This window comes from Hesperophylax consimilis, chromosome 10, assembly GCF_061612785.1.
Source record: "Hesperophylax consimilis isolate HC1 chromosome 10, BYU_Hcon_1.0, whole genome shotgun sequence".
NCBI lineage: Eukaryota > Metazoa > Arthropoda > Insecta > Trichoptera > Limnephilidae > Hesperophylax > Hesperophylax consimilis.
The window spans coordinates 4,996,650-5,012,686 of record NC_142845.1 but is presented as its reverse complement, the minus strand read 5'-3'; the positions used below and the strand labels follow the sequence as shown (position 1 = coordinate 5,012,686).

The 16,037-nt window shown below is 30.4% G+C and overlaps 1 protein-coding gene across 1 annotated transcript in view; it reads right to left on the bottom strand.

Annotated features, from left to right (window-relative positions):
- Positions 1-14,171, bottom strand: part of Picot (putative inorganic phosphate cotransporter protein picot) — a 126,367-nt gene extending 112,196 nt beyond the window's left edge. Inside the window, exon 1 of the mRNA XM_089636523.1 lies at positions 13,664-14,171. Within this exon, the coding sequence (XP_089492649.1) occupies positions 13,664-13,754 (91 nt within the window). The 5' untranslated portion in view covers positions 13,755-14,171. The remainder of the gene's footprint in view (positions 1-13,663) is intronic.
- Positions 14,172-16,037: the final 1,866 nt, after the last annotated feature.

The window sequence follows — 16,037 nt, the reverse complement described above, 5'->3', positions numbered from 1 at the left end:
AAATACGGTTTTAATATTTATAAACTCGAGAACATCAGGCAAGAATCAAAACTCTGACTTCCAAACTATTGATAGAATATTTATTATTAATTTATGTCTCTTACTCAACTTTTAAGAGGGCATCTTATAATATAATGAATTTTAACGTGTCATATGAAAAAGTTCCATTTTAATCCATTCAATATGACAATACATTAAAAATCTTAAAAGACTTTTCAAATAAATATTACAATTTAACAGCCAACCAACATATTCCTTAGGCAATTGTGAATGGAAAGTGCTAAATTATTGACAGGATGATTCAAAGAAAACTGAATGGAAAATGAATCATCCAATCAAATAGTTTAGATTTTCCATTAGAAATTCAAGCATTTCTGTCTGCCCACGTCATTAGCTAATTGCCAGCGTGAAACAATTATACGAGCACCGAGTTTCAACCAGACATATGAAAACAAAATTTCAAGCAAAATTAATTTCTCCCAATTTGTCGCTTGTTATAAATACCCAGCCAAATTCCTCAACCACCGTATTAATTATATCGCTAAATGCCGATAATAGAGCATTCGTGAACTTATGAACATAAGTTCGCATTCTGCACTTCGCTGTACACGTCAGAACTGTGGGTAGTTTACACTACATCCCATTCGCATACAATAATGTTTATCTCCAACTATTCCGCCTACCGAGATATTGCAGCGCTGCGGGAATGTTCCTGGAGTGACGAGTGCACTCTTTCAGAGCACTTCTCCACCACATGGAATGCTTATGATGCAGACTACGCCAATTAAACAATACAATCCATGGTTGCCTGGATAGAGTACCCTGTGATGACCCACCCTTTGGGGACGGGAGATGGTCAAATATACTACATAAAACATTTTCTGTCTAACATTTTTTACTTCTTTTCCATATTATTTTTATTTATTTATGTTTTCTTTGGTTTTATGTTTTTCATTTTATGTGTATTGTTATTTTGTCTAATTTATTTTTCATATTATTTTGGTTATTTTAAAATATGGAATGTATTGCATTGTACTACTCCTGCATACATTCTGAAATAAACTATTATTATTATAACGTCAAATATGCGTTACTAAGGACGGGTTATTTAAAAAAAAATCACATTTCTTAAAATTTGAAATTAATTTTCAAGTTCTATTCTTATACTTTGTTATTTTATCATTATGGGCAAGTTGCTTCATAAAACTGAAATGTTAACAGAACTTGAATAGAACTTTCACAGAACTTAAAAAATAATTTTTAAATTTGATGAATTTTTCATTTTCTGTGAAACAACCCGTCCTAAACATTGAACTTACACAACTATTTGGGTAAGTATATAGACAGTTGCATACACATTGTGACACATGTTTATCAGGAAACGGTCTGCAATCCCGTTTAATACCAGATTACCAATAATATGAAGAGATTCTTAATAACTTATTTTTCTCCGAGCATGATAATACTTTTGGCCTTGAAAATTTCAAATCATATCCGATTCTTTAAAAGGGTTCGTGAAAATAAGTTTGAGACACATTTTACACCACGAAATCAACATTAACAATCACCAAAAAATTCCTGAATAGTCCAGATATTTCTAGCATATTATTATTTATATTTCCAGCCTTAAATTGTATTTAGTGAAGTTATTTGAAATAAATATTGAAGTGGGCCGTGTACAGCCCGCGGTCCATTGGTTGTTCATAACTGGAATGGATAGTACACGAGTTACTACAACTGATAGATGTTTTAATACCTTGGCCGGAAATCTACTTGACAATTCGGTCATAAGTGATTAGAGTTCCAAATTAGGCAAACGTAATTACTATTAATCGAGTACAAAGTACATTACACAAATCAGTCGAATGCAAATGACTAGAAAAATATGAGAAATTGAATTAACGCATAGAACTGTTGCTGTAGTAAATGCATTTTTTATTTACGCACGGAAAACACAGTTGTTAAGTTCCTATAAAACAATTATGTTGATTATATGTATAGAAATACATTTGCAGAGCCGAAATGGTAAGTATATTAAATACCCTCGATTGAAAAAAAGTATGGTCTGAATATTATTATAAACAAATTTAGTTATTTATTAATTTATTTAACATTTTAGGTATGAAAAAATTAAGAGTAAAGAAAATAATTTAAAAAAATTTCAGGCATTTAAAGAAATGCAACTTAGGCATTTGTCGAAAGATGTTTGCTCTATTTTACAGGGAGAAAAATGAGTATGGCTGATTTATTAAAATCCTGTTAAAAACGTGATGGCACGCTATTTCCTATTTGAATACATGTTGATGCAGCTGCGCTTATCCTGATAAATATAACGACGAAATGCGACAGTATTAGATTCTTTTATGAACACGTATTCCGACATCCTCATATCACATCTGTCATTTCATTTGTTAAAGGCTTGTAGTCCCGTTTTTAACAGGAATATGAATAATTTGACCAATTTTTTTTAATAAATTAGCAATATTTTATTTATTGTTTTTTTTGTATTAGCGCGCTCCCTCTCACATTCTTATTTACATATCTCCATATCCAACCATCTTCTTCTTCTTTTTGGATAAATAAAGAAAAGAAAAGATAATTTTTGAATGTGTCTTTATTTTCGGTACCTAAACATTGTACGCTAGAGATTTAATATCCAATCAAGGTTTCATTTTTTAAACAATTTTATGTTAATTATAATTAATAATTGTTCTCATATTGTTAGATGGATACAGACCATATTTGAAGCATATTGTATTTCGTTGGAGAAAATATAATGAATTTATCTAAAATAAGTGTAAAAAGACTCCATTGTAAAAGATCTTTCAGGCCCCAAAGGTGTTTTTAAAAATTGTAGAATTGTATTGAGAAAATATTTTTTTCAACAGAAAATATTCTCAAACTGTGAGCCAAAGGGAACAGCAATCTTACCAGTCACGTAAGTTTCGGAGACGTGATCAATCGTTCCCTAAATTATCAGTGGAATAATCTTGAACTATTGTCGCTCTTGGTAAAATTACCAAGATTTTTAAGAATTAACCTTTTTATATCTCGCATAATTTCGCACTGTAAACTTGTTCTGTTAACAGTGGACTTAATTCAGATCACTCAGAGTCGACAGCTCGTAACAATCGCAAAGCTCATACGCCCTGGTGGAATAAAAAGGTACTATGAAACACGGCTACCATCTTGACAAGGTTAACCCGACACACGAACAAATTTACAGACAAAGTAACTTCAACTACAAAAAAATTTGAAAAATATTTTCGGGCTATTTTTGAACCCTTTACGAATTTTACCCGGTGCTACGCCATTGTTCCTCCACCCTTGATTCGACTCAGTATTTGATGATCTTTTTTTTATTTTTGTCATAACTAATAATATTATGCAGTAAAGCAGCTGCAGTCGTTCATTTGAGCAAGGAAAGATGGCAACACCAAGATCTTGACGACGCAATCAAATAAATTGCACCAATGTTTGCTTTATTGAAATAATTGATTAAATTATTTCTTACTAAATGCATTTCATCCCAAAGAAATAGGTATACAATACGTATTATGGTAAATACTATTTGTTTTTCTCACGAGAGTAATAGGTTTACGCAATACTCCAGCCAAGGCAATAACCTTTTGGTTTGTGTTTAGTTTCATAATATAACAATAAATATCATCAAGGGCTTTTTCGCAATTTTTCTGTGCAAATTTTTCCACAGCTAATAATATAATATTATTTTTTATTGACAAAAACATGCAATGTTCAGATTTTAGATCTGTCTATTAAAACATGGAAATAAAAACAAAAATAAAAACTATTTATTTAAACTAAAAATCAGAAAAAAACATGGAGAAAAAAAACACTGCAAGCAACAAAATTTTTAAAACCTAAAATTTTGTGTTGATAAATTCTATAAAACGAAAAAAACACAATACGCCACTGAATTATTTTGGATACTGAAAATTTAAAACTTATCTGCGTTTCTTTTGTTTAGAATGCTTTTAAAAATATTACGCCTGACTTACACGTCTTATGTCAAACATGGGTTAAAAGATTTGAAAAGAAAGTACTTCCGATCATTGTACTTGCTCGCAGAAAAATATGTTGGACCAACCTTTTTCTCGAGAAGACAATCTGTTGAATATAAATTATTGTAATTCACTTGAGATTTCCAAGTGTGACCGACATGCTCGCCTGAACGCTAAACACTAGAAAATCGATTAGCTTCCAAGGTATAGCTCGTCTCAACCAATAGCTCTATTCGCTTATAGCTCTCCCAAAAAATACTGGTATGATCCTGTATAAATTAGTACTCAAATAATTATGTAAGAATATTACCTTGTTTTACAAAATCAAGTTTTAATCAGCTGTGAATTATTTTGATATGGTTTTCTACTATTTAGTACCAAAATTAAATAAATATGTATGCTTCGCTATTGCTAATGTCTTTCTCAAGCGTCACAGACTTCTTCCAGCATTCACTACTGTATACCACAATGTTACTCATAAAACTACATATACAGGGTATCCGGGGGTAAAGTGCACTAACTTCGGGAGGTGATTCTACATGATGGTAGAAGTAAAAAAGATGAATAACCTTTTTCGAAATTTCTACTTTTTTTCCATACTAAAATATTTTATTAAAAACTTACTACCTTAAAACGTCGGAATTTATAATTTTTTTTTAAATTTTTTTGCACATTTTTCGCTTAATTACACGTAGTCAATCGTGCAGTCACGTGCAAACCCCTTTTTAACCGTATTACCAATAACTTTATAAGATCCTTAATAAATTAGCAATACTGATTTTCCTCCGTACACTTATGTACAATACTAATAACTTAACAAAGCAAAACACTTGTCGTAAAATTTACATGGAATACTTGATAGATAAAAAGTAACACCGATAACTATGACAGGTAGATAATTTTCAGTAAAAACACCTTATGTAAACAATAACCACGTATCTAATGTCACAATAATGTATTTAACTCTTCAGGCCTCGGGCCTGTTTTGTCCGAAGGTCGGAGTATTTCCGCTTTGCGATAAAATCCAAATAAATTGAACATTTCTGAACGTATCCGAAAACTGGAGTATTTTTATGCGCAGGGGCTGGAGCGGCGCGCAGAACTTATGGACGTTTTACACGATGCCTTTTTTCATAGATGTCCCCATATGGTAATTGTATCGAGATGTATGTATGTATAATATAATAATGCAAAATCTTTGCTTTACACGATCATTATTTTCATATGGTTCCATGATAACCCAACACACCTTTAAAATATTATAAAAAGTCATCAAAAGTCATGGAACTTACTTATAAACTTTTGACGGCTTCCGAGGTCGAGAGGCTCTCGACTAGCAATTCGAAAGTCGCGGTTTCAAATCCTGGGATGCGCAAATAAATTTTATTTGATGAATTTGTGTCATTTCAAAATTTATTCATTTAATATAATATATAGTATACTTGCGGCACGTTCCAGAGTGCAAGAAACTCTCAGTAACGCCCGGGTGTAAGACCACCATTCATAGTTGAAACTTCAAATTACTTTAGCAGTGTTTGGTGAGCAGATCTGAATTGCCTTGTACTCATTCACCTTCCTCTCCCCCACCAACTTCTCCTCCCCATTACCTTCAGCCTCACAACATACCCCGATTAGGGATGCCATAGTCTCATTGGCTCCAGATAGTTGGAACTCTTATGCTGTATTCAAATTTAAAAAAAAAAAAACTTGACCTACGTAATTTTGTTTTTGTTTCATCACTTTTCATGACTTTTTAATGGTGATATAAAGTCATGAATCGGTGTTCAATGCTTCATATCGGTTTTCAATGCATTGTATATTTTAGGAGCGATGAACCAGAATAGTCATTGAACAAATGTGATTCTAGTTTTAAGGACTACGCATCCAAAGTTTGATGAAAAGCGGGTGAGTGCTTCTTGCAGATATGTGATAATGTGAAAATCTAATAAAAAGTAGATTAAAAGGTACTTATTTAAAAAAAAATCAGACCCTCATACATTTACATTGTTACACTTAAGATACCGTTAGGTCAGACACAAATAATTAAATAAGATAACGAAAGAACGATAAACGTACTTGAATGCGACAAATGATTTAACTCAAGGCATAAATACATAGGCTTAAAATAATATATGAGTGTTACAAAGTGGCATCCTATGTTGGACATATGAAGAAAAGATTCATTTCTTAGAATGAAAAACTGTCTCATTTCCTTTAATGAGTGTGACAATGACTCATGGGAAAATTTAAGAAAATAGCACATTTAACCATTTCAAAGAGAACCTTGCTTCTGCAGTGATATAATCGATAAATCAAGCATTAAAAATGAAAACATTGAAACTCAGTTAATATTTTAAAGTCACAAATTTAAGAAAGAAACACCCTCCGTGCTTTACTAATAATAAAAACAACACTTCACAACCGTTAAACGGTGTTTTAGTTTCACGTTGAATAAAGACTGTATAATTTCTGTTTCAAATTATTACTAAAAAATGGCTTCAACCGGCTGCGAAAGAACTGGCAACGCCGTCTTGGAAAAGTAAGGTTATTTCTAAGATATTATTTTTTAAATGGCTGTTGATAAGAATTCCATGAAAGTGATATTTTTTAACAAATCAAATAATATATTTATATTGGACAAACGATACTCGGCGAGTTATTATTATTTATATATTTGTAATATGGAATAAAATATATAAAAAGTGAAGTGTCAATTTTCTTCCAGATTCTCTGAATAAAAAAACGTATTTTCATATTTTCTACAATTTTCAACGTTTATAGTAAAAATACATCTGTTTTATTTTTACTTTTTTTATGTTCTATATAAAAAACTAAAAGTAAATATTATCTAGTTTCTTAAAATGGTTTGTATTATCTGAGTGAGGCTGATGTATTAAACATAGCTAAAGCCAGAATTATGCCACAGGGTGATGATATACTTCATTGTGTAAACTATAAAAAAATAATTATATTATTTCTTTAATAATTGCAAATTCACTTTCTGGTGTCATTTTAATTTAAAAGAAATACACCACTATTTAATCAAAAAGAATCGAAGTGTTTCAAAACCAATGTTTTCTTCAGAATTCCTCCATAATAATATAAAAGCAAAGTTAAGAATAATTATTGTTATTATATAATTTAATAATCATTTCTTCTTGGTCTATTCTTAAAAATTGTTAATTTTCTTCATTTGTTTATCCTGACGAAGGAACTATTTGTTTGTTGAAACGTGTCGATCCTTTTTGATTACATAGTGATGTAACAAATTTGATAATTTTTTTAAGTAAAAATTATATATAGTCAAGGTTAAGGATTCTACCACCTTGTCACAAAGGTCATCAATTACATTAAAATGAGACAGATTCTTGAAAAGGCTTTTAAGAAACATAATTAAAATATTCCTTTGTCACATACATATGTATCTACGTGTTAATCATACCAACTTAACACGTCGTTATTAATATAATGGATTGAACAATTTTTAATCAGTTTTGTTTTATCTGTTAATGCACTATCTACGGCTCATTATTTAAGCTAATAATAAGTAGACAGTAAAACAATTCAATAATAAATCAATCTAATTTATAACTCGATAAAATTTTATAGACTTATTTTAACTTGTACAATATCTCTAAATATAATTAAATGAATTCGCTATCCGCATCTATTTTGCCCTTAGTTCTTCTAAATTACGTAACGGATTTTGACACGGTTTCCACAGTCATTTAGAGAATTTCTTCTCGAAAGTTTATATATAATAATACATTCATACAAAGTAGAGAAAAGTTGATGTTTTGTAAACAAGTAAATAGAGCTGGCTTAATCTTATATTAAAATAATGTACAGTGAAATTGTATATGTTAAAAAGCCTACAGAAGAGTCCTTATGATGGTATGTATCTATCTCGTAAGGATAACCCCTAGCAACACTTTTTGCTAGTTAGATTATAAAATAAGAAAAATATTATGTTTAAATTTCATAATATACAGCCAAGATATTTTATCTTCACAACTATTTAAAAATTTGAAAAAAAAATATTTTACTGGGTTGAAATATTATGTAAATATAAGTAATGGTGCCCTTTAAATGTGACATATTTTTCAACGAAAAAAAGATCTTAGAAGAATCTGGCTCATTATTTATTATTGCCAAAATTGGAAATTCAATTCATGTTTCTGAATTTAAATACTAATATCACGATGGTTTTTGCAGTGAAAATTGCTTATTGTTATTATTATAATTTAATTATCAACCCTCTGTTTATGGGACTTTACGTAGGAGTGGTAAAAATTAAACAGTTTTTTTTCTTTCTTTTTTTGGAAAAATCGAAAAATCTTTTTTATTTATTTAGTGATAAATTGAAGACTCGGCATTATTAATTCACTCCATTAGTATACATAGAGTATGGTAGTTAGTCTCAAAATTTCTGCACTGAAATAAATTCCCTTCTACAAGTCAGTGAAGATCCTTCTGTCCGGCAAATTAAGCATATTAATTTAATTTAAAAGAGCTTCGTAATGCAACGAAACTGGCATACACATTTTAAAGCTTAGTTAATGGAAGAACATATCTTTATATATATATTGGGTTCGATTACTATTTGTGACCGTTAGCTTTTTATTTTCCGTGTCTTGTTCTATTTCATGTTTCGTTTAGAATTTTTAGTACATATTATCTTCTTATTCAATGATATTTTACATTGATGGGTATAACATAAAAAAATGTATAAAAAAGTCCATTCTGAAAATTGTTTTAGACTTTTAGAAAAAGTCAATATGTATTCCATATACATAAATAAAAATCGGATACGTTTATACAAGATGCTAACTAGGTTACAAACCAATTCATCAGAACTTTGTGATCATTTAAAAAAGTTAGCTGCCAAAAACATGGGCAAAATTAGTTCCAAGATTAATTCTGAGTTTGAAAAATGAGATCGAAAAATATAAAGTTTAATAATTAGGTCCCAATGGTTGAATGGCCCGCTGAATGAAGCTGGCCCGGTAATACAAGATATCCTGGTTTCGGTTCCTAGTTCGTTTAATGTTTCGCTTAGATTTGTTAATATTGTCTTCTTTTTCAATAATATATTTTGTATTTATTATCCGTATTATTTACATCCTTCTAATAACAATTATTGAAACAAGTATGAGAAAATTACATTCTTGCTTCTTTAGTTTGTACAATTATTTTCCTGGAGGTAGATAAATTAATAGTATTTATGTGGCGGCAAGCAGACTAAATTTGCTACAAAAACAAATTGTTTAATCTTAAAGTTATGTCTCGCGTTGTTTCAAACATCAATAAGTCTGTGACGCATATATTTTGGGTTCACCAAATTCGTTTCGAGTCATTGAGCACGTCTTCAAATTGTTTGCTTTGTTGTTCTGACCATCGCTTAGGAGTCTGAACACGCACTTGAGATTGAGTTTAATGACGTCCAATAGTTTCTCAGAGCAATCATCCGGTACTGGATTCATACCTGCAGTTATCTCTATACTCCTGGCATTGCAATATTGATTGTGGGTTTGAAAACACAATTAATTATTATTAATAGTTTTATAGGTTTCATTTATTTAAAAAAAGTATTATAACACTGCTGAGATGTATTAATTATTTGGGTTCACTAAGCCACCCTTCAAAAGGTTTTGTTTAAAAAAATAAATAAGGTTGGGAAAAAGGGATGTGGTGGTTTTTCGAAATCTCAGAGATTTATCTCTTTCTTTAAATGTCATGTCTGAAAATCTTCATCAATCTCGAAATAAAACTGTTGATTTGTGCAAAAAAGATATTTTCACAGACACAGACACTCTTCATTATAATATATGTATAATAACGGTGTCCGGAAAGTCGTAGCACAAGGGGAAACAGATACATCATAATAATACAAAATCCAAAAAACATTTTTCTTAGCAAGTGGGTTAAAAAAATATTGATGTAAGGTCTAAGATATATTAGACAGCTGCTATTAAGCCCCAAATTAACGAGATTTTGACCTTAAAAATTCCAAATTAGTACACGATTTACTCGAAAACCAAAGACAAAATCAAAAAAGGTACAAAATCGTTCCAAATGTGATGTAGATTCGCCAATTCCCCGTTTGTACCATTAGTTTCCGGATACCGTGTGTAATCTGCTAATCTGTAAGGTAATCTGCTCTTTAATTATAAATATTTTCTCAATGTTTACAAAGGATAACTCACCGGGACAATACTAATGCAAACATAGTATGTATGTATATATTCTGTTTAGCGCACGGGTATTAAGACGCAAGAAATATTAATTGCATATATTAAATGCAATTATATGATAAGTATTAGCTTAAGTGAGTTTAACCTAAGTACTTGACTACAATAAAATACATTTTTTAATAGTTTTCATTAAATTTAATGTATAAAATTAGTATTAATTACTGTTCTGTCAGCCACGCAAAAATTAGGCATTTATACAAAATAATATTATTAGTATAGTCGTGGGTAACGCTAACATGTAATTTATTCAATTACCATACAAATTACAATTTGAAAATTTTATGAAAGGAAAGTAAAATAACAATATATAATCTATAAAATAGAAAAACGTTTTAAATAGTTCACGGCATTAACTCCTCAGGCATATTCTGTCAGAAGGTCGTAATAATATATAAAATCCAAATAAATGGAATATTTCTGAACGTTTCTAAAAACTGAAAATCGTGTTTGAAAGGTGATAAAATAAGCTTTTAAATTTTGTTATAGTAAATAAAAAAATAAATACTTAAATTTGAATGTAAACATGAATAAAAATGGCTCATTTTGTTTTTTTTTTGTAACTAAATTTTTTTTTTTAACTAGAGTTTTTTTCTGCGGTTAACATCCAGCTTTGAAAATAAAGAGTGGTGTTTTCTCTTTCTAGGGTCGTTTAGATCACATTTCTCACTACCACAACGATTTCTGTGAAACCATATGTGTTGTTCCCGAAAGCGAACAAATTAGCTTGAAGGGTTAAATTTATGAAATAATAAGTTATGGGTATAACTGTTTACAGTTCGCAATGTAATTTCAGTCAAGAGCTGTCGAGCTTTTAAAAATGTATTTACTAATCAAAATATAAAACGCGATATCTATTTCAGTGTTTGTTCGATTATAAAAAAAGAACGAATACAGAATGTGGGATCTCGGATGAAACCGGGTAGTATGTAACTTTAAAATTGGACAACTTTCAGAATAATATGATATTTCAATGCAAGATATTCCAATACTTTGATTTTGTATTAACATATTATATATAATTTGTTTTCCAGCTGAAGTCGAGAAAACAAGTAACACGTGTTTTAATTAAATAATTACTTCTATAAATTGTCAACTTAATTATAGTATTATTGTCTTACTTCTGTATCTTTTTTAAAATTGCTATTTATATCTCTGTAGACTTATCCTTCCTTTGTTTAAACATTTATTTATTTTTATTGCTGTAAATACAGTTTTATATGTGTAACTACTTTTAAACATTTAAATACTTTTAAATTCTTCATTTACAAATACAAAGAAATGATGCAGATACATTCCGATTTGATTACAAAAATAAATAGAAATGTAAAAAAAATAACAAATAAAAATAATCTACTGGAGAAAACAACAAACATATATTTATTATACCGCGTACAAGAAATCTAACAAAATTTAAACAGTTGTAAATTTAATTATTTGGTTAATCAGGAAGAAAACATCGTTAAAGAAATTGCGGCTAAATTGAATACCATAGAGATAACAAAAAAGGTGCAGCGACTGCCAAAAAGGATCGACGCAAAACTAGCAAATGTTATTTTATGTTTCCACTACAACGATAAGATAATAATAATTTGTGAAGTGGGTTTGGGTACCGCTGCCCCGGGAACCATTTATTGAATAACCAACACCTCTTACATATGTCATCCCAAGTGTTTGACTACGTTTAATGATTTAGAAGGGGTGCCCGGGTTCATCTCCAACTAGTCTCTCGACCCATCTCGACATATCGAGGGATATATTTGGTGACCGGATAAATCATCACAATGATAATTCATCACATCTTTCATGGAAAGTGATGAAACAAAATCTTTATTAACTGGGTTAAGTAGGTTAGGTTAAATTTTTTTTTTCATCGTTTGTGTTGAGTTATCATGGAAACCATATATTTATATATTATGTCCGTTTATTCAATTAAAGGTTTAAAAAAAATGAAGTAATGAAGTAAATTTAAATACTTACTAATTTTTTTTAACGTTTTTTTCATTTAATAATACAATGTGAAGGAAAAGGCGATAACAGATGTTTTCTCAGAAAATAAAAGAAAAATGTCACCTGAGTACTATATAATAACATTTTTTATAGCCTTATTTAAAGTTGCCAAGAGGCATTTGACGACATTGCAGGCAAAGTAATAGTAATATCTATGGATGTTTGATATTTGCCCTTTGCAATAAGTCCAATAGGGGAATACATTTTTCTCGCCACAAAGACCAACAATCAAAAATACTAAGGTTGTTAACCTGGTTCAATTAGCTCGGATTTGTTTTGAATTTAAGTGTCATTTTAAAAATTGGAACCGATTGTGTCAAGAATTAACCCAAACAATAAAGTCTACCTATAATATCATATTTTAACAGAAAATTATCTTAATTGTAATTGGAACTGATGATGAACATGATTCACAACTCACTGATAAGAAATTAAATAACTGAGAAAGAAAAAATATTAAAGAGAAGCTGCTGTTAACACTTAGGGAGTAATATATTTTCCTTGTTCTGATGTGTTCTTTACATAAACTTAATTAAACCCGTAATTTTCAATGGGTCTGCGCTGGTATCAAAATACAATAAAAAATTACTGCTCTTTTGAATTTGCTCAATTATAAAAAATTTTGCTACATAAATCATCATCAAAGAATTCAGAACGTTTCCAAGTAAATTTCATACAAACAATTGCTTGTAAAGAAGTGGATGAACGAGCATCACTATTATGTATGAAGATATTTCTTCACCAAAATATTGGTGCGGTATTGTGCGATATTTTCGTACATGAAGAATTGCCAGTACAAGTGCGCAAGTAGGATTTGAAACAGAAAGTATATATTTGAATACATCTTGACTAATTATGTTACTGTAGAACGAATAATTCTGACATGAACGTGACAAGTGAGATGATACATTTTATGATATAAAACCAATATGATTTATATTTTAATTTTTAATAAACAGAGGAAATACATATTTATCTAACTGAACTGTAGTGGTTTTGCAAAAACATTGAAAGCAAAATATTTTATCACAAGTAAGTCAAGATATAAAAAATAAAACACGACAGCAAACTTTCGAAATAACTCTTCAGTTATTTTATTATCGGCGTCAAATACGGGAACACAATAGACACATTAATAACAAATCAATTAAATCACCGATCACAGTTGACTGACTAGCCACAAATTGAATTACCGTTTTCAACATTTCCGCGAACAAAATATTTACTATTCATTGTTTACAGAAATGGTGGTTGTTAAACTGAAGAATGGTCGATTCAACACGATTGGCCATGTTACGGATAAACGTTTATACACAAAACCATAGGAAATTAAATTAAAGACAAAATGACAAAAGATTGATTAATTTAATGTTGTCTTACCTTTTGGTCTTGGCACATCTTCCTCCACGATGGCTTCCTTGCTCTCACTCATCTTCGCGTCTTCAGGTTTGAATCCTTCTCCTCGTCCCATTTTAAACTGTTTTAACTTGAAGTACAATAAAAAATAAAATCAAAACTTCCGCAAGGAGCAGTTATTATCTTTAATAGAAAAAAAAGACAGTAACGATGCGAGATTATCGCGCTGTTAAGAGTTACTCGTTGCTATCGAAAGATTTTAATTGCTTTTAAATTGGATATTGATAGGTACGATTGGGTTGAAATTAAAAAAAAATTTAACTGCTTCTAATATTTCCGCATCTTGGATGGTTGGTTGGAGTTTTTGTCACGCGTTAAAATTCATGAATAAAGGAATAAAATGTTGTTGAATTTGATTTGTGTCAATTAGACATAATCGCGAATTTGAAAGGTTTGTTTTGTGTTGTTAAAACATCACGTGTGCGTATGGTTTTGCAGGTGAACTGCCCGGTAGACACGACCTGCTTGCTCTGAGTATCGAGTCAAACTGATTTTGCCACTGATGGGGCTTGTCACTTTCATGTGGCCATTTCAACAGGTGTGGTGGGTGGCTCGTGGGAGGGGGGGGGGAGTCTGAGGGAGAAGCACCTAGAGAAAGATAGTATGTCTGCTATCTACTATCATCGAGAAAAGTTTTTCCTAGCTGTACCCCGGAAGATCGCCCCTATCTAGGAGGTTGCTGTTTCATTGGCTGACTGTAAATATACCGTAATACGAATTACTCACGTGTGCAATTAATTTATGAGCATGTACGTAAATTAATTCTACTTATGAGTAATCGGAATAATGTTCCCGCTTCCTCACTTTATGCGTGAGCATTATTTTGTATTGTTTTCGGCTTGTTCGTTTATAAGAGAATAATTAAATTTTGGTTCCAACCAAATGGTTTTTCATTTCAAACTCTTCTCGATAAGATTCATTTTCAATAAAATTATTTAAATAATATTTTTTAGACTAATGTTCTGTACCTTTCGTTGCTCGGACCTTTAAGTTCTAATTAAAGTAAGAAGGTTGAATGTTTTTTATGCAAACGCAATTTACGATATCGGAAATGATTAATTTAAAATAATACATATATGTCACAAAAATTTACCGACATAGACAAAAACATTTTATGTACGTTTTTACCTTATAATAATCCAATATAAAGTTAATTTACGTTGAAAAATCTCAATTTTTCAAGGCATCGCTAATTGTAAAACAGTGTATGAACAATGTACACGTATACCTATTCACAAAGACAATAAGCCGGTGATATAATAAATGGTGATTCCATTGTGAGTAAGGTTATAACAAATTAATATGTTTTATTGTTTACTAGCTGTAAGAATGGTTTGGAGTAAAGTTTTGACAAAACATTAGTATTTTACCGTACATGAGTATTTGTTCTACTTGATTGTGCCTCGTACCTCTTTCCAGTGCGAAGATAACACTTAGTCTTATTCGGGCGTCCCCGACTTCTTATATCATTCAAACTACTAAACAAATAATTCTCTAAACACTCCTGGCACTTATAAGAACAAACTTTGAAATTTTCAGCGATATTGGTCGAATGCTTTTCAAGTTTTGCGAGCAGAACCATAAGTCTGAATTTTATATGTTAAGAAGATAATATAGATTTTGTCGAACTCTTTATTACGAGTATTTTGCTCAGCAAGTTATAAAAAAATATTATTATTATCTCTAAATAAATGGTTTTCCAATATGAGGTGTTATTGGTGAATTGATTGCGCTATCAAGAGATGATTTCTCCTGAAAATCTCCTTAAAAATTTATCTTTTATCAGGAGATTTTTCAATGTGGATGAGTGTTTCAGGCTAATATTTATTGCTTATAAAATAATTGTTACCCTTTGTGCTATGCATAAAAAATCTTGTCTTAAACATTAGTTTACCAAAAAAATAATAATTAATATTTGACAAGTTCTAGTATCTTCACCAAAAAAATGTAGACAATTTGTCTCGACGCCATCTAGTGAGAGAGTTAGCACTTACAATGCCTTTCTCATATAAAATAAAGTTGGTTGTTTCAGGTGAAAAAAATGTAACAAGCAGTAATTGTTGAATGAAACACTAGTATTTATTGAATTATTTCGCGGAAAAGAGATAAGCCGCCATAGCTCAGTGGTCAGAGCTGTCAACCGGAAATCGAAAGGACACGGGTTCAAGTCCCGTTGGCGTCATGTATCTTTTATCTGGAGATTTTTCAATGTGGATGAGTGTTTCAGGCTAATAATTATTGCTTATAAAATAATTGGTAATAACATGGTCTATTTTTACATTATTCTACGTTAAAAAAAAATAGCTACCGTTTTTAACGTAAACACGGTGGGCAATAG